Raw genomic sequence first — 19,953 nt, 5'->3', positions numbered from 1 at the left:
TAGATAGATAGATATTATAGATCTATATCTATCATACTAGCACTATGTAAAGTGCTTTGTATATTGTACTTTATTTAACTTGACTTTTGTAGTGTGTTTAGACTTTTTGCATATTTTACACTTTCCCCTTTACACTAATTTTTCCTGACGTTTGAAAGGTTTAAAATGGCGTTTAATTGTAAAACCAAAATTACTATGAAACCAAAACCAAAAAGAAGCTGAGTATTTCAGCATACAATTGTATATTTTGAGATTATATTTAAAATGTTCAATTTTGTTTAATGCAACAAAACAGTTAAAAGCAAAACCTGCAGTTTAAGTTAATTATGTGAATATGAAATAGTTAACAAGTAAAAAAAAAATACAGCTCTCTGTCTGCAAAAATTAGATTTCATTTTGTGGGAAGAAATATTTACATGATCTGATAGGGTATTGGCACACTGGCCGTTTGAGCATTGAAATCAGACAGGAAACTAACATTTAGCTGCGCCTTATGCCTACATAACTCATATAAATCCATACATTTTATAAAATCATCATGATCATCATCTTAGTCTATTTATAAGGCACCTCAGAATCCCCAGTGTTACACAATCAACAAAAAATAAACAGAACAAAATACAGACAAGGGGCAAGAGAAACAATACAATCATTAAAGATCAATACAAGACAACAAAATATATAAAGCAACTACATAAGATGGCACAAATATAACAAAGAAAGCTTACTAAAAGGATGAGGAGATAGAGAGGGTCAAACATGTGAGAGTTAACATTCAGGAGGAGTAGGGAAGAAAACCAAAATGAGAGGGAGAGATAGGTGGAGTGAGAGGAGGGAGTTGTTTAGGATAGGGCATTGTAGCAAATGTAGATAAATAGTGCGGAAGGAAAGGAGTGGAATGATCAGGTGGAGCGTGAGGAAGGAATTGTCTGAGGATGGAGCAGGATAGGCAAGCCTGAAAAAGATGAGTTTTGGGGAAGCGCTTGAAAGATTCAACGTTGGGGGAGAGTCAGATTGGGCAGGGCAGGGCAGGGAGTTCCAAATGTGAAGGCGAGAGTGTGATGTAAAATAAATTGTTAATATTTATCACTTGAAATAAAGGCACCACCAATGATCCCTTACTTTATATGAGGGTCAAAAAAATCAGTATATTGGGATAAAAATGTCACATTTAAAATTAATGAGGGGGAAAGGTAAATATATTTGTAAATTATGAGTCCTGGTGATATTTCCACTTCTGCAAGGCATGTGTTTCTGATTTCCACCTTGAAAACCACAATAAAGATTCACATTCAATGTACAAATGAACCATACACTTGCTCAATGTGGTCCTACACCTGTGTGTGCCTGCCATGATACAAGGACCTTCCCAGGTGGCAATGTGCTGACTCTCATCACAGATACCGGCAGCCTGCGCTGAAATGTTAATGCACATTTTACTTCATTTGTGAGAAACATATATAATAGCAAATTTAGTATGTGTAAAAAAATAGCATTGTTATTAAGGCAAAGAACAAATTACACAAATGGGTCATTATACTGTATGTAGACTATTATGATGGAGCTGTAACTCCGCAATGACTAGACTAAATAAAGAGATGCAACAAGAAAATGATATTACTGTAAGCACAGTTTTGTATCATAACTAAACCTCTCCGAGCAATGAAATTTAAGCACAAGAGAAGAATATATCATGCACACTTCTGACCTTGTTAGAGGAATGTAATAATTCAGGAAGATACATGAGACAGGAGATAAAGGCAGTGAAACTAGAAACATGTACAGGATTACAAAGGATCACTCATCTGATTATTTTCATTTAGCACAAATATGTAATATAACTATTACCTGCTTCATCTGTGTGAAAGGTAAGTTGGCTTGGAGGACCTGTTCCTTTAATTGTTCTTGCAGCAACAAAGATAAAAAACTGTGTAAATGGTACAAGATCCTCCAAAATAATGGAGACTTGCGTGGTAGACAAGGAATAATTTCCCTGTGGTCCATAAATCTGTAAGTAGTAACCAGTTATAATACCATTTGAATGCTCCGGAGGATCCCATGATAACAGCACTGTAGTAGATGTTAGATTCTTGCAGTCTCTGACCATAGGGGATGATTCTGGCACTATAAATGACACAGGACAGTGTGATATCAAACATGGCAAATCTGCAGTCCTATGTTCAACAGAAGTCTAAGGGCTAGATTTACTAAGCTGCGGGTTTGAAAAAGTGAAAATGTTGCCTATAGCAACCAATCAGATTCTAGCTGTCATTTTGTAGAATGTACTAAATAAATGAAAGCTAGAATCTGATTGGTTGCTATAGACAACATCCCCACTTTTTCAAACCCGGAGATTAGTAAATCTCGTGAATCGTGAATAGTCACTCAAGTCCAAACCTCTTGTTTATTAAAATTATTATTTTACTTATAAATGTTTCTTGATTTTACATGGTGTTTTTTACCTACTCACTGTAAGTTTCATTAGTAAAGAGTCCCAGCTCTGTAATCAAAATCACAAAGAGCAGGAAATTAATAATTATATACAGTAAATGTTCAAAAGACCCATTTCAAGTTTTAGGGCTTTTCACACTCTCTCTATCGCCTCCATGCTGACATCACGTTTGCAAGCCCCAAGTTTTCTTTCTTTCTCTCTTTTTCCTCTTCTTTTTTTTCAACAGGAGACTCAATTATGCCTGTACCTTTACTAGTACTGATAGATTCAGTGTAAACTGGAGCCAATAGGAACTGACAAGCTAGCTACTACTAGATTTCCTAGTCATAAAAAATGTATTGTATAGTTGGTTGTTGGAATTGAGCAGTGCTCTGAATATCTTGTTGAATATTAGTGAACTAATAAACTATAAACTAGTAACAGAAAAATTAGGAGGGCCAAAATTACTAAGGAGGCCAATACTTAAGCCACCCTATCCAAGGTTACATCTGTTTTGTGAACTTGAATGGAAGCGAGGTAATTAGCTATATGAAGCAGCCATGTTCCACAGATGAAAGTTTCCTGTTGCTTACCATCCTGATCGGTGTTAATATCGATCACCTCACAAATTTGGTTTCCATCTCCAAATACAGTGCTTGCAGACATCCAGAATTGGTAATGACTGAACTTTGCGAGACCATTAATTATTGCTGACAGACCATTGCCATCAAAGGAAGTGATAATATCAACTGAAGTCAGGTTCTAAAAAAACAAAATGTCTGTCTTTAAACATAGATTGTCAGGTTCTCTAAGACTAAATTGTGTGTTATTATCAATATAGAACGGTTGGAGGTAAATTAATTGTATCTCTGCAGTTCAGGTCCAGAGGAGCTGGGCTTCCAGAGTTGTTATTATTCAAAATGGTCAGAGATATCATCAGGGGAACGATAATACTTAACATGAGGTCCCAAAAAATGGATAGTTATTAAGTCCTTTGTATGTTTGTTTTAATTGTCCCTTCAGCATAATTTATTACACAGAGTTGAAGCCAGGTCCTCTACAGATGGGTTGGCCTCGTCCTGTATAGCAAACTATGAATAATGCCTACTTTAATTGTGTATTTGCTATGTTATTTTCAGTACTAAGATTTGAATTGCCTATAATATTGTCTCATTGTTATTTGGGACATGTGTGCAACTATTTTGTTACTTTTTCAAAAGTATTAATCATCTATTTTTAACATCTTAAGATATTTTAGCATTATCGCCAATTCGCCAACACAGAAAAATAAGAAATTCTTTAGTCCTGAAATGAACATATATCCTGATCCAATTATATAGGTAATCGATCAGATTGTGATTGATAATACTGAAAAATACACTAATAGGGTTTACGTGTTTCACTACTGGCAGTATATTTACTAAACTGTGTGTTTATAAAAGTGGAGATGTTGCCTATAGCAACCAATCTGATTCTCGTTATTTATTTAGTACACTCTACAAAATTACAGCTAGAATCTAATTGGTTGATATAGGCAACATCTCCATTTTTTTTCAAACCCACAGTTTAGTAAATATACCCCCTAGTGACAGAATTTGACCAAAATTCTACATTACGGGCTTCTGCCTTGTTTCTATATCAAACAATGGTTGATTTGACAATATTGTCTAGCATCAATCTGATTTTAATGTAAATGTTTTTGGTAGTTTGTGTATGGGATGAGAAAGGTGTCATTGCAATGGCAAAATGCAGCCCTGTTTATATGTAAACATTTATTATAATATGAATCTTCATATAAAATATTTTGTACATGGTGCTTAATAAAAAGAAGACTTTACCACAATAAACATAAAAATATACTACTGCAGGTTTTTGATACAGAAATATTATACTATTTTGTTTCTGTAACAAAGTGTCTATAAAATGAATACCAGGCCAGGGGAGGGCAAATGTTAGCCCAGGGAGGGGGGGGGGGGGGGGGCAAAACATCAACCTAGCAGACTATTTTAAAGGAAAAAAATGCCAGTGGCCCAATGACCCAGCCAAAGAAGCCCACTATGGGACTGGCCAGGGGGCAGATGCCCCCCAGCCCAGCCTGCCCCTGCACCAGGCTGTTTCCAATATCAAAACATTTTCTTGCACAAGAGTTCCACCAGTAAGCATCCTGTGAAGGCCAGCTTGGTTGTATAGTACATTAATTAGCATATTCCTTTTATCCTCTGTAGCATTTGTTGCTCACTTTTGTTGTGGAATTACCTTCATCCTGAAACAATTGCTATTTAAACACATTTAATGAACTGTGTTCGGAACTTGTCGCATTCATAAAAGCAAATTGGGAAGGATGTGAGCACTGCTCCACGTACAGTATTAACCAGATGGCCCAAGTAGAATAGAGATCTCCTGCTTTCATAGCATTTGTCCATTATCAAACACAGCTACATTTACACATAAAAAAATAAAAACTATAGATGTGCACAATTACTGTGACTTTATCCAGTCACAAGCACTAGTACTAACATTTTTCACAACTATAGCACCATGCACTAGAGTAAAAATAATTCTCATGCTGGTCACAGATGGGGAGAGCCTGCTGCTCTGCTTAGTACAATTTGCCATATAAATGGACATGACCAATAACAATCCAATTGAATTTGATAAGATTACCATCAGGTTCATTGCTCAATCGGCCCAATTGTTGTACGTCTCAATTTCCTTATCTGTGAAAACTTTAAAACTGGGCAGGAAGTGTTATGTTATCCTATATAAAGCATAGGTGTTCCCAATGCATACTGAAGTGAGGACACAGCTACTAGTCAAGTGTATATGATAACATCACAGTTAATATTTGATACAAGGATATAATGTATGTGAATTCATATGCTTGTTTAATATAAACAACAAATATACAAGAAAATCTATGTACACGTTTACAACACTTCCTAATCATGCCATATTTTTTCTTTAACATAACTTGTTTTGTTTTTTATAACATTAACATAATAAAAATACCTTCATATTCAAGTTTTCAAAATATCTTATAAAGATAGTTATTAAGCAAACATTCAGCTTTGTTATGTTAGTATTTTAAAAAAACAATCAACTGTCATCCTCTATTTCTAGCTAGAAAATGTAGAGTTAATTATGTGCATTTGCGCAGACAACACATAGCGAACATTGTGCAGGGCAGGCTGGGCTGAGGGACAGGGGGGCATCTGCCCCTCAGGCCAGTCTCATAGTAGGCTACCTTGGGCTGGGTCACTGGGCCACCTGCATTTTTTTATTTTTTTTTCTAAAATGTTCCCAATAGGCTGCTGAGTCATGTCTTGCACCCCTCACTAAAATTTGCCGGCCCTCCCCTGACATTGCGTATACTCTATAACAATTTCCTTACCCTGATATAGGTATTTGATGTATTCCGGTAATATAAAGTATAATACTGTATAAATCCATTTGGTTTCATGGGTGGGGTCCAGAAAATCATCACCGAAGAAGAGGTAATATTTTTGTATGACATATTCCTTGGTGGGTCACTTGGAACTTAAAAAAATAAATAAAAGTGGTTCACACAACACGTACTTTACATAACAAATCAAAACTAAAACTAAAATATCCATTTGTCAACCCACAAACCAGGGGAGGTTCATAAAGGTGTTGTGACCTCTAGTTTCTAACATTTTATTAGGATAGAGACCTCTGTTGAATATGTACTATACATGTTGCCCTCTCCATAAAAAGTGGAATGACACTTGTTCATATAGCATATACCTCCCATTATTTCAAAATTAAAGCCATGGCGCCATCGTTGACCAATTGATAGGTAGGTACAGAAATTGCAGGTGTGAACAGTCTTCAAATTGGATTTACATAGTGTCCATTATTAGAAGATATATTTATTAAATGGATGGAGGTATAGGCAGAGTATTTAGTTGTAAATGGGTGTCTCAAGTAATGCAGAAGCTGCTTTGCTGGAACCACATGTCTTGCTGGAAGTACATGTCTTCTGTGTCTGATTCTAAACATGTCCCTGGAACTATAGAAAGTGCTCTGTGTGGGCCATCATTCCTTGATTTGGACATATGATTAAATAGTACTGCAGGATAATTCATTGGGGACTATGTGGCATAAAGCATACTAACAATTTACTTAGCAAACTTAACATTCACTATGTACCTCCTTCTAGAGTTTTAAATTTTAAAACATCGCTTCTGACATTTCCATCCCCAAATCTAGTACTAGATGTGATATATGCACTGTATTCATGGTTGCTTTCCAAATCTTGAAATTCCATTGAGGTTTCTTCAACATTAATAGTTTTGGTTGACATTTCATCCCTAAGAAGTTAGAAGACAAGGAAAAAAAAAGAACAAAAATACATATTTATAAAGTAGCAATTTGGAAATAGTAAAACAGCGCTCAGAAGAGTACATGAAAGTGAAAAAGTCACAAGTACAGATAAATAGTATGTGGCATTTAGACATTTTCCAAGGATGTCTACCATGTGTACAGCTTGCACAACTGCTCTCTTCACAAATGTTTAGAGGACACGGCAGAGTCAAATTATTTTTTGTTATTAGTTGTAATTTGTAATTTCAAGTTTTAGCCCCAGGGGTGAGAAACAAAAATGCCACCCCCCCTAGCTCTCAATTTTAACTGTAAGAACCTAAAATATTGATAAACTGTGCCCCCCTTCAGCGCTGTGCCCTGGGCGGTGGCCCCTATCGCGCAGCTCTAGTTGTGGCTCTGTGCTCAAGCACTGTAGTAGCCCCTGCTTAAGTAATGATCATGCTGTCTGGAGATTATGCATATTTCTGAGGTCTTGGCACAATGCATATGACTATGTGCTATATGTACAAATTGTGGGGCTTGATCTGTTATATGAGTTTCATAGTATGGTGGCTAAAAGTAAGCAACCTCATAGCTGTCATTAGTTACAACACTAAGGCTACAGTTCCTATAGTGAACGCCTGCCAATTAGACAGTCAGAGCACATTAGAAAGCTCAACATTAGATCTTTAATTAATGGAAAATTGTTACCTAGTCAATTGCAGTAGCATCATGGAGTCCAGGGGATGAGTACTGCTTTTGGCTTTGTCCTATATCATGGCTAAGTTCCTATGGGTTCTGATTTTCCCAGGAGAGTACCCTTTTTTCCAACCAAAATTGTTTACTCAGAGTGTAAATTGCCACCATATCTAGTCTACTGCTGCATCCAAACTAACAGAATTAAAGGGGGAAGGTTCCTTTAACTGTTCTACTCTATTTGAAGGTATGGGGTGGGTTATATGGACTGAACAAATTTCATGTCACATGGGCGTCCCAGATAATTATTTTAAAATTATGGGAGATCTAAATATGGCAACATGACATGGTGGTATAATGGAGATTTATGTAGACATAAAGGAACTACGTGGTGACATGATGCTGTTGGTGCTATACAGTGAAATAATGCAAATATGTATTATGTTATGGGGCTGTTATGCTGGCCATATAACTTCATATAATGGGCAAACAGACTGCAGGGGGTATAATAGTTTTGAATTGTATGTGCTGAAAATAGTATTATATATATGAAAGATAGGTACAGTAGGTGTTATGTTGACTTCGACATAGGTATAACAATGTATGACATAGGTATGACATAGGTATAGCAATGTATGAACATTTTGCGGCTACCTAGTGCCTGGTCTAGACATAGGAATTGGAAGGAGCACGCAGTCTGTGGGCCTGACTCATCAAGGCGCATATTCAGAGCGCAAACTGCATTTATTATTATACGCACGTATTTAGGCTCTGCACACTCCTGAATTCATCAAGACACAGATCTCAAGATACGTGTGCTGTTGAACTTGGGTGTAGGCCTGCTTTGCTCTACTACACAAGACACTGCATGATAAGTATAAAGTCTATGTGGATTATAAACTCGCAAAAGAATGCACAGGGAGAAAAAATAATTGAATTAATCTCAACTGTTAATAATTAGAGATGCTCAGGCTCGGTTCCCTGAGAACCGAAAACACCCGAACTTAGCAGATCCGAGTACCGAGCCGAGTCGTCTCGGTACTTTCGCGCGCCCTTGGAATTGAAAACGAGACAAAACGTCATTGTTATGTCGTCAGATCTCACGAGCTTTGGATTCTATAAGTACCGTCCTGCACGCAGAGCCGTAACTAGGCAGGTGCGGGCGGTGCCATGGCTCAGGGCGCAAGCCCAAGGGGGCGCATCAGCCGCCTGCTACCTGCCTCTGTAGATTCAGCCTTTTCCTTCCTTAGAGATGCAGGCCTCCTAGAGATGCACATATCTTTATATCTTTTCCTTCCGCAGTCACTGACATGAAGTTCGGCATTTGGAATGCAAACTTGCGTTCCAACTGCCGAACTTCCTGTCAGTTGAACGCCTCATAAAGATGTGTGCATCTCTAAGAGGCATGGTAGGCCTGCATCTCCAGGCACTTGCACGTGAATGCCTCCAATCCACCTCTCTAAGAACAAGGGACTGCAAGTATAAGGATTATTCCAGCAGCCATAAGGTATACTTGTCACAATGAAATAAAAAAAAATATTCAGTGCATAAAACTGCAGATAATATCGCTATTAATAAAGGAATGTTTAATTTTACCTATTTAATGTCTCCCAACTCTTATTATTGGCATTTCCTGTCTACAGCCAGTGCCACTCTATGCAAATGAGAGGGAAAAGACAAATTCACTCTTGCGCTATCTAAAATTAACTATAAGGCCACAAACACATAAATGATTTACTTGGAGAGTGAAAAATGCCGCAAACAAAATTTTCATGCTCATTCATACTCCTATATACACGGACAAAATTCCTGAGAAATATGTTCTTCTGGACCTAAATTGAAAAAAGACACTGGGAGAAAGGATATGAAAATGACTTGCATACTTGTATTTCCCTTCTTTGTGGCCAGTATATATACATTTTTCAATTAAACTGTGTCTGTGAATGTTTATATACATGATTTTCTGTGTTTTTGGACCTTTTCACTCCTGCTGCTACCAATAATTGTTACTAATCCAGGTATAAATATGGCAAAATATGAACTGGTGGCATTACTGTGCCATAATATGAATATAATATTAAATAACATATTTTTGTCAGGTAAGATATTCTTTAATATTTTTTCTATAACATTTTAAAACACTTTCTTATAACAATCTACTTTTGTGCATCTCTTTTACTGTTCTTATTTGAGTATTAAGTGCACGAAATATTAGAATACCTTTCAGTGTATATTTTTGCATACTTTAAATGGTCATTATGGCAGAGAACCGGTTGTTAATTGTATCGAATCCCACCACTGTGTGTGTGTATATATATATATATATATATATATATATATATTCATGCATTTGCAAATATGTGTAACAGAATTCTTTCAGTAAAATGCTAGCCACACCCCCACATTAGGTCGGCCACACCCACTTGGCAAATGTCACTCCCACTTAGATGGGGGGGGCGCCTGGTGCACTGTCTCACTCAGGGCTCTAAAATGTCTAGTGACGGCACTGCCTGCACGGCAATCCAGCACCATTTCACAGAGGGACACAGAAGGGGTAGCACAAATAATAGGTCTGGCAGACTTGGGGCTAGATTTACTAAGCTGCGGGTTTGAAAAAGTGGGGATGTTGTCTATAGCAACCAATCAGATTCTAGCTTTCATTTATATAGTACTTTCTACAAAATGACAGCTAGAATCTGAATGGTTGCTATAGGCAACATCCCCACTTTTTCAAACCCGCAGCTTAGTAAATCTAGCCCTTGATCTTCTAAATCTGCAGTCTTTGTTTGAATGTGTATGAAAATAATATTGTGACCTGTGAGGTGGTCAAAATTGACTGCAAATGACTTGAAATTAGTGCTATTGAGGTTAATAATGTAGGGGGGAAAAAAGCAAAAATATGTGATTTTAGCAAAAAAAAAATGGGGATTTTAGAAAAAGATCAGGATCCAAAAAAAAACCACGTAGTTAATCCAGATCCAAAACCAAAACCAGAACATGGACGTCAGTGAAGATCTCTATTAATAATATTAAATATTAATGATAAAACAGTTATTTTATTCTAAAAAAGTGTTTGTTTTTTTCACATGAAATGCATTAATTAGAATGTTGTTAATGTCTACTGAGCATAAAATAAATTTTTACAGTTGCACGTGACTGCAAACACATGTTACAGCATGAATACGAGACTCATCACTACTGATTAGGACTTAGACTAGCCCTTTAGCTGGGGCAAGCAATATGGCAGAAAAACAAGTAATTGAGACACTCAAAGCTGGATACGGATGGGGCTGCGTGCGCTTCAGTTTGGCATGTCCTACTGTACACTGACTATGGCAAAACGCTTCTTCCCATCCGTTCATTCCCCAACACCGTAGGCTGTTGTCTATTTTTTACGTGCATGGACGCCGGATAGGTCTGCTTTCATGGATGTATCTCCCAGGTCTGGGCATGTGCAGGCTGATTTTGCGTACGATACGCTCAAAATCGGCAGATATGTGCCTTGAAGAATCAAGCCCCATGTGAGCAATTTTTTTTACACTAAAAACAAAAAAAACCTTCCTTTGGGTATAATGAAAACGTTTATTATGCAGTAAGTCCTGTGAATGGTATTCATTGCACATTATGAACATACCGTTCGATATTAACATTGAACTTGCAGTGTCTTTTATTTGTTAATGTTAAAGTATATTGTATTTGCTGACACACTGTAATTTTTAAAGCAATGTAATAAACTAGTTTTTACTATATATTTACAGAAAAATATTGACAGGTTGCTGTGGTTTAAAGCTGCAGATATTGCTGTGTATTTTGGCTAGAATTGCCTGCTAAGTGTGTGTTTGTGGAGTCCTCCTACCACATCCCATGCTAACAGTCACTGTACACATTACATGTCATTCCTTCAACAACAATAAAATTTAGGTAATCAAGCTGCGTGCAGCGAGTGTCAGCAGAGGAGGCATGCTGAAGACTATGGGAGAGAAATGAGTGACAGTGGGAGCCCCGCAGGGCTGCATTACAACATTAGTGGGCCCAATGCAAAGATTACATTAGTGGGCCTCTATCCCATTTGCAAAACATGAGTGGAAACTGTATCTCAAAAGAAGAATGAATCATGTTTTCTTAAGACCAAAGATATTTCCACTGGAATAAATAAATCTGTGTGAGAGCAGCATTGTAGCACGGTGGTTAGCATTGCTGCCTCACTAGGATAATGGGTTCAATTCATACTATGGCTAATTCCTGTGCAAATGCGCCTGTGCCGGGCAATTACACATTTTGGCTAAGATCGAGTGTTGTTTTGCAGTGCTGAACCTGGTCCTGGTTCTCTAGCCAGAAGGCCAGGGTCAGCGGAGAAAGCCTGAGATAATGTGCCCCCAGAGTGGCATGCCAGAGAATCGCATTGATGACGCACTATCGCGTAATTTATCAGCCACTTATGCACATTTCCAATTCTCTTTTTCTGCAATCACCTCCATTGGCCTGTTCTTTTGGCTGGGCAGAAGAGATTTTTATATTTGCCTGGTCATTAGTCTGGGGCCGTACCCACATCGCACTATTTACTTATTTATTTTGTGTCCTGTTTGTCACTTTCACTTTTGTGTTTTTTTTCACGGATCCATGGTGCGTGAGCCCTTATGGGCTCTGTATACCTGATGACCTAGGGGGCGTGGGCCTGAAATTTGCAGCATCCTTTTGCACCTTTTTTTGCACTAGGGACATGAAAACACCGTCACAGGCTTTTAATAATAAAAAAAATTACACCCAACCTGTCAAATTAATGGGAAAAGCTGTGAGATTGTGAAATCATCCCTTCCTAATTCCTTTTTTTAAAATAAATTTACTAGATGAGAAAGTTTGATCAATGAATTCACAATTTTATTATTGCGGTTTTGATTGATTTAAACTGCGGAACAAAATCGATCTTTGCTAGCTTCACCCCTCAGTGTCAGGCAAGATCCAAAAGAAAATAAAGTGTATTTTTGATGGAATTATCCCTTTTCTTGTACAACCTACTTATAATTGCATTTATAACAGCATACAGAAAAAGAGCATTGGTAACAAATAATACTGAAAAACAGGAACATCATCAGGGACAAAGAAATCAAGCCCTATCCTGGAAGTCAGGGACAGTTGGTATGTGCGGCACACCCATGCACTTAGACATCATTAATTAAAATTATAACGGAGAAGACAAATTTTAGCTTTGAAAATCTTACCAGATGAAAACGGTGTAGAAGAGGATAATTCCATTTGGCTCAAGAGGTGGATGCCATGACAATTTCAAAATTACATTGGACAATTGATTTACAGAGAGGAAGCGTGGAGGAGTTGAAGGAGCTGTAGGGACAAAATAAAATGGGTTCTATATTTGTGAAGAATCCAAAACTATGCAGCTGACGCTATCCACTTTAGGTCAAGCCAAGAACAGGTATTTCAACTCTATCAGCTCCAATAAGACTGTGTTACTTTCTTGGCTAAAAAAATGAAGGACAATTTTTCATGGTGGTATTAACACATCTGTTTCTGTGATTCAATGGAAAGAACAATTTCATGAGAACACAGATCAGTAGGCATACCACAGTGATTTGCTTAATATATTGTACAAATTCTGTGCTGTAATATTTTTGTTCCAATAAAAGCAAAATCTGTTTTATAGGTGTGAATGCATGTAAAAATAAAGTAATTTGCAACACAACTCCGCTGGGGGAAGAGAGCTGGAAATAATTATTTCAGGCTTCACGAGGTGGGAAAATTTGTACTGGGCATAACATTGAGAGATCATAAAAATATGGGATTGCATGCAGAGCTTAAACCATTCCACGCTACCCAACATATAACACACTCTGACGCCACATTATTAACTCTGCCATTGTACAGTAATACAAACATTTACAAATACTACAAAATATGACAAAGCCATGTATACATTGTTAGCTTACAAATGAAGCTAACTGGGGTCACATTTTCCTATATGGGATTCTGTGAAAAGCTTGCAGATGAGGATCACAGGTCTACATTTCTGGGATGCATTAGTATTGAACTAGACATTTAATTGCACTAATTCACAGTAGCCTGCAGAAAACACTCTGGGCCTGATTCATTAAAGAAAATAACGCAAAAAAAAAAAAGAGTGACTTTGTACCTTGGCAAAACCATGTTGCATTGGAGGGGAGGTAAATTTAAAATATGGGGACAGACTTATAGTTGAGGTAGGACCTGTCCAAGATCAACTTTAAATCTTAGTGTAAAAGAAGCTAGTAATTATTTGTGTGCAACATGATAAAAACAGCCAGTATTTTCCTTATGTGCAATATATGAAATTAATTTGCACCCATTGCATTGTAACATGATTTGTCTAGAAGAAAAGAAAACACAAAGGAATAGCACTGTAGGAACTGGCTAAAAAAATAATAATATAAATTGCTCACAGTAATTCATACAGATAAAAATAGGGATTGGTTCTTAAAATAAAAAAAACGTTAATACATATCACCATAAAAGATATACATAAGATCACAATACAATATAACCTGCCGCCGCCCATGGTGAATGTTACAATTTGGGGAATGAACACCCAGATTTGCCTTACCCCCATTCAAGAGGAGTTTTCCTTTTTTACTTGAGCCAAAGTTCCTTGATATTTATTCCCCTGCTTAGGATATGGGTTGTATATCCAAACATAGACTGCCTTGATACCTATGGAGATCCAAGATCTCAGAAACTAATTGGGATTGGATCTCCATTAATGTTACTATTTTGGGAATATGTGGTTCTCTAATTAAGACGATGGAGGATTCCTGAAAAAAATATGTTGGACTTTAGGTATCAAGGCAGTCTATGTTTCCATAACCTAAGCAGGGGAATAAATATCAAGGAGATTTGGCTTAAGGCATTTACAATAGGTTTTTATATTGAATTATATTGTGATCTTATGTATATCTTTTATGGTGATATGTATTAAAGTTTGTTTTATTTTAAGAAGCAATTCATGATTTTATTTGTATGAATTACTGTGAGCAATTTATATTATTATTTTTTTAGCCACTTTCTGCAGCGCTATTCTTTTGTGTTTTTTTGTCTTTTTCTTGTAGGGTTTACAATAGTCCCAAAATCAGCTGCAGTGGGAATTTGCTATTAGGTTTAATATTTTTTAGCTCAGAGATATTCTATCTAGTATTGCCAGCTTTATTTTACTTTTCTTTCTCCTGTGAGCGCCAGACTTAACCCTTTGGTGGGTCCAAGGTCGTAATTGTCCAGGAGAAAATCTACTCCTTTTTTTTGCCTTAATGAATCAGCCCTCTCAATTCAAGTATCTTACTGATTTGTAATTATTTACTATAATTTCCATGCAACTTATAAATTCAACATGCACAAACATGATAATTGTACTGTTTACATTTTATTAAATATTTAGTTGACAGCGTCACAGTTGACTCAAGTGGGTTACACTTTTCTAAAAGACAATGTATGTCTAACTGTATGTATATAGCTTTCATATGAATGAAAGTATAAGCACCAATCACATTTATTGACTGCTATGTACATTGGTGGTATTCACCTTTTTTTCTTAGCTCAGACCCCAAGTGTTACTGTGTAATTGTTGAGTATCTTGTATATCTGACAATTAGGTGACTCCAAATTCAGATTCCAGGACCCAGGATCCTGCACAGCTCTGTTTTACAAGTTAATGAAATAGGTTTTGAGGTAACTGAGGACAGACTATTTATGTGATACAGTGGAAAGAAGCAAAAGAAAAAAAAGTGAAAAGCTGTGTAAACTTAAAACTGCAGTCCCATGAAAAAATGTGTTTGTATGTTGTTGTTTTTTTACATGAATCATTTGGTTGCCTGTTTCATGTTACTACCAAGGCAAACACAGTCACATGATATATGGTGTAGTAAACAGAGAGGCTTTAGAATGCCCATTCCATCCACATCACATAACCAATGAGGAGCTTCCTGACTGACTGGCTCTGACTCTAGATCAGAGTTACACTCTCCTCATGCATGGATTTGAGAGCCGAAATGCAAATGCTGTATGTTGTAGTGACAGCCATATATCTGTAGCATTACCGAGCAATTTGAAAAGGGAAAGCTGTTCTAGTAAGATGTCCTAGGAAAATTATTAGCTTTGTGTTACAGAGGTAAAAAGCTTTCTGTTTTAAAGGGAAAAAACAGGTTGGATTCTTGCAGTTTAACAATGCAAAAACCTTTTTGATTTTTGTAAGACATATTTTTAATTTTACTCTGAACTGGTATTGTCAATACTTGATTTCACTATGAGACCTTAAACCACGCACTGGCCATACTGTAACCATTTCACATAAATAGTTTCTGTGTGATTTAAAGACTTGGCCTGTCAATGATGTTCATTAATATGGGGTTGGACCTATACCTGTTTTATATGATATTACATTAAAGAAAAAAAATTCTCATCCTCTTACCGTCTTCCTCTGTAGTAATGTTGTGCGCGTCACTGTGTACACCTTCCCCTTTTACAGTACTAGCAGACACTCTGAGGATGTAACTGGTATATTTTCGTAAACCTGTAGAGTGATCAAATCAAATTTATAAGAACATTGTTCAAATGATAATATTTGCAAAATGACACAAAAGACACTATCATTATATGAAAATTGAGGCCAATGATCACTAATCTCTCCTGTAAAAATTCGCCCTCCTTTGGGACTTAAGTTCCCCTGTTCCCACCAACACACCATTGTCCTCATCTGGTTCCAATATAAAGTACTGCACTAAAAGACTTCTTACAGTGCTTTTTGTTGCTTCATGGAATAAACTCTGGTAGTTGGCTAATGTGCCCATTTAACTTTACTGTAACATTTAAAAATATATAAAGAACAAAAACATTTTAAATTGTGAATTATTTCAATGCAAGATAAGTTTATTTTATATACCTGAACAGTTTCTTACTGTATTCTACAGAAGCATATTATTTCCTGTTCCTAAATATAATAAGTAATGCTTGGCATACTGGATTGCATATGATCTGCCAGCATGGAAAAATTGATTGGCTATTGATATACATTGCCACATCATCAGTGGACTTTTAAGTGTTAAGGAATAGAGCTTGGCCAATCTGAACTGCAATCTGGTAATATTGACTCACTGCAATGTGATCAGGTTTGTGCAATTGGCCCTCTATTTGTGTGGCCAAATTTCTTATATATCTGATCGAATTGCAATGATCCAATTCAAAACTAGATTGAATCTTGTATAGCCACCATCAAACATAACATATAAATATATTGTTTTAAAGATCCTGTTTTTATCATGAAATATATTTTGTTTCAGATATACCCATTTCAGGCAATGTGTTGAGAGTGAACACTACACACAGCTTTGCAACACTATATCAATAACATACTTTTTTTTAAAGCCAATCTCTAATTTGATATCAGTAAGTGATTCTATGGGCCTGAGTCATTAAGGAGAGTAAAGCATAAAAATGGAGTAACTTTGCACTTGGGCAAAATCATGTTGCATTGGAGGGGGAAGTAAACTTAAAATGTGGGGACAGATTTATAGTAGGGGTAAGGCATGTTCTAGATCAACTTTAAATTTCAGTGTAAAAATAAAGCTATCAAGTATTTGTACATGACAAAACAGCCAGTATTTAACTTATGTGCAAAATAATAAAGTAATGTGGACCCCTTGCATTGTAACATGGTTTGTTCTGGAGAACATTTACTCCTTTTTTTTGCCTTACTTTTCTTAATGACTCAGAACCTATATGTTTAAGTAATGTTTTCCAATGCATAATATTGTACCGTATACTACCCTTAGGGGCTATTTATTATTCAGCAGCGGTAAAAATGATTGTGTACCACTGCAAATTAACATGCCAGGGTTGCTCTGGGAGCCCCTGGAGAAGACCCCCTTGCTATGTGAATCTTTTTGCTGATAGCGAATGAAGAAAGTGCTATGCGCAAATGAGTTTTCATTCAGGAGGGATCCATAGAAGCCAAAGAGTCTTCAGTTGGTTCCCATTAAAAAAGACCTGTAACGCTATCCTGAGTTGCTACTTTGCCCCAAAGAGGTCTATGAGGACAGAGGTAAGTGCTGGTAATCGGGTTAATATTGATCTCCGATTTCATTACCATTAAAGGAACCTATACCTTGAGCAGAAGGTCAAAATCATCAGATCCTTGTGCTCACTCCTCACAAGCCCCCAACTCTCTGACTTGTGGAGAGCCAAAGAACCAACAGTGAAATATTATGCATACTGCTGCTCACCACATAAGGTTGATACCATCCTTCTTATGTATCCTTTAGGCAGCAGACTATATAATGCTGATTTTGTGGTTGGATGACACATCAGTGTGGATGAATGCTTCTGGCTCCTGAACCCTACTACCAAATTTCAACTAAAATCTAAATGAATCTCTACTCAATATACCCAATGCAAACAATCACATATCCAAATTGTTTACAGAATACTTTGAATTAAATAATAGGTAACCATAATTGAAAGCGAAGCAAAGAGCATTTCATTTTGAGGTTCTCATCCCTAAAGTCTTGCAATCAGAACACTAACACAAAGCTACTCTTCCCTGAATAGTAACTTATTCTGAACTAATTGTGGCAATAGGAAAAAATATTATAACAAGTGGAATAAACAAGAAAGGCTCCTGGCATCCAAACTAAAAGTTAAAGCTTCTCATGGCAATATTCTACCTGTTAAAACCAAAAAAAGCGCCCACTTCCCCTTGATTAGAAACTCTAACACTAAATTTCCTCTTTCGATGGACTGCTGAAAGATAACCTGCATTAAAATGAATATACTTCCACAAATATTATATCTTTTCCAGACTTAAGTATCCATTAAAATACTTAGAGATCTCCAAAATCAATTTCTGACCCTTATCTTGGTTAGAAAACCACCTAGAATAAAGTCCTTCATCTTGAGAAAGTCTATTGGAAAAAGAGGATGAAGACTTCCAGACATCTCAGCATACAATATGGCAACACACTTAAGCTCTATATCATCCTGATGTTCACCTCCTGCCCATAAAAGCTCATTGTAAAACTAACTAAGAGAAACAGGCCCAAAACTCTTAAAAATCACTCGACCTTGCACTTTTCTTGCCAGATTTGGGACATAGGTAATTTTAAATACAACTTAGCAACTGCCCCCTCCCCACTAGTCCTTGGATGTTATAACCCCAACCTGAGCTTTCAAGACATAGTAAAGTTGGTGAATTTGATTTGACATTTACCTGGGGGACAGGGGCCTGGTATTCCCTAACAAGCATGTGCCAGAAAAATCAGACCACAGATGTTTTTTAAATTCTTTCACTAAAACACTTTCTACAGTGTATGCACAATTCTTAAAAGATAATCCAAATGTCACTCTTCTAATATCTATGTTTTATACTCTATCGCATAGGTGTCTTATATTAATTATTTAAAACATTCTCATCTGTCCTGATATTCCCCCTTCCCCTCTCTTAACCCAAGTATGAATCTGACTGGGAAAGAGACCTGGTCCTCCCTAATCAGTGATTTAAGGGATAGAACTTTACACTTTACATGTCCAAAAGCTCCATATTTGTGTTTATCAAAGAAAATACTTATAAAGGATATGACTGTTATGTGGCCAACATGGCAAATTTCTTCTTTTATAGTGGGAATACCCCCAAATTAAAATATATTTGAAAAGGGTTAAGAAATTGATGGTGGACATTCTGGGACTACAACTTTACAATAATAATTAAAAAAAATTCTGTTATGCCTTTCTATCCTAGGGTAGACACACATCTGGATAGACTTTGAAACTCAGATATTGAGACATCCTGAGACCCACTCATCTCTAAGAGAAACTCAGAGAGAAAATAATAGTCTCCGTCTCTCCCCTACTACCCCGCAACACTCCCTGATTTTCACCTCAATTTAACTGTTCAACCCCCCTCTTAGTCTATATTATTACTATTACTATTTGCATTATAACAAGTAAAACATAGGCATAGCACAACCCATGTAGTCCACATATTACAATATTCTGGAATCAGAATAGCAGCAACCACTGCTCCCTTCAACACATTCTCTTGGCTGGACATTGATACTTCTGGCACTCACTGCTCTTTTTGCCATCTGAGGCCCTTCCAAATTACTCAGACAAACCAATATCAATCTTTTATCAACACTTACATTTGTCCTAAATCTTTGGGGCTGATGTGATCTAAAGTATAAACTCTCATCCATTAACTCCACTATTAGTTCTATTTGGGACAACCGTTCCTTGCTTCTTGGCTTTAAACCAACCCATTTTAATCATTGATCTAGACGGGCATGTTAAAGTGCACATCTCACAGAAGTTTAAAACTTCTCCTCTTTATCTGCAATCCAACATAAATATCCTGCTCTGCCTCCAAGACTATTTGAATAGGTACAGATTAGGCACTTTACATTTGCTGTTCCTTTGAGATTTTTCAAGATCCCTCACCATTTGAAACACTATGCCTTCGTTCTCCTGCATAGCTC

The 19,953-nt window shown here is 36.7% G+C and overlaps 1 protein-coding gene across 3 annotated transcripts in view; it reads right to left on the bottom strand.

Moving 5' to 3' along the window:
- The window catches only part of PTPRQ (protein tyrosine phosphatase receptor type Q), a 357,175-nt gene that overhangs the window by 124,338 nt on the left and 212,884 nt on the right, over nucleotides 1-19,953 (bottom strand). For all 3 annotated transcript variants that reach the window (XM_075209348.1, XM_075209349.1, XM_075209350.1), the window contains exons 36-41: nucleotides 15,897-15,998; nucleotides 12,670-12,790; nucleotides 6,602-6,762; nucleotides 5,823-5,968; nucleotides 3,025-3,193; nucleotides 1,849-2,124 (exon numbers count right to left, since the gene is read on the bottom strand). In XM_075209348.1, the coding sequence (XP_075065449.1) occupies nucleotides 1,849-2,124; nucleotides 3,025-3,193; nucleotides 5,823-5,968; nucleotides 6,602-6,762; nucleotides 12,670-12,790; nucleotides 15,897-15,998 (975 nt within the window). The remainder of the gene's footprint in view (nucleotides 1-1,848; nucleotides 2,125-3,024; nucleotides 3,194-5,822; nucleotides 5,969-6,601; nucleotides 6,763-12,669; nucleotides 12,791-15,896; nucleotides 15,999-19,953) is intronic.

This window comes from Mixophyes fleayi, chromosome 4, assembly GCF_038048845.1.
Source record: "Mixophyes fleayi isolate aMixFle1 chromosome 4, aMixFle1.hap1, whole genome shotgun sequence".
NCBI lineage: Eukaryota > Metazoa > Chordata > Amphibia > Anura > Limnodynastidae > Mixophyes > Mixophyes fleayi.
This window is presented reverse-complemented; position numbering and strand designations above follow the sequence as displayed.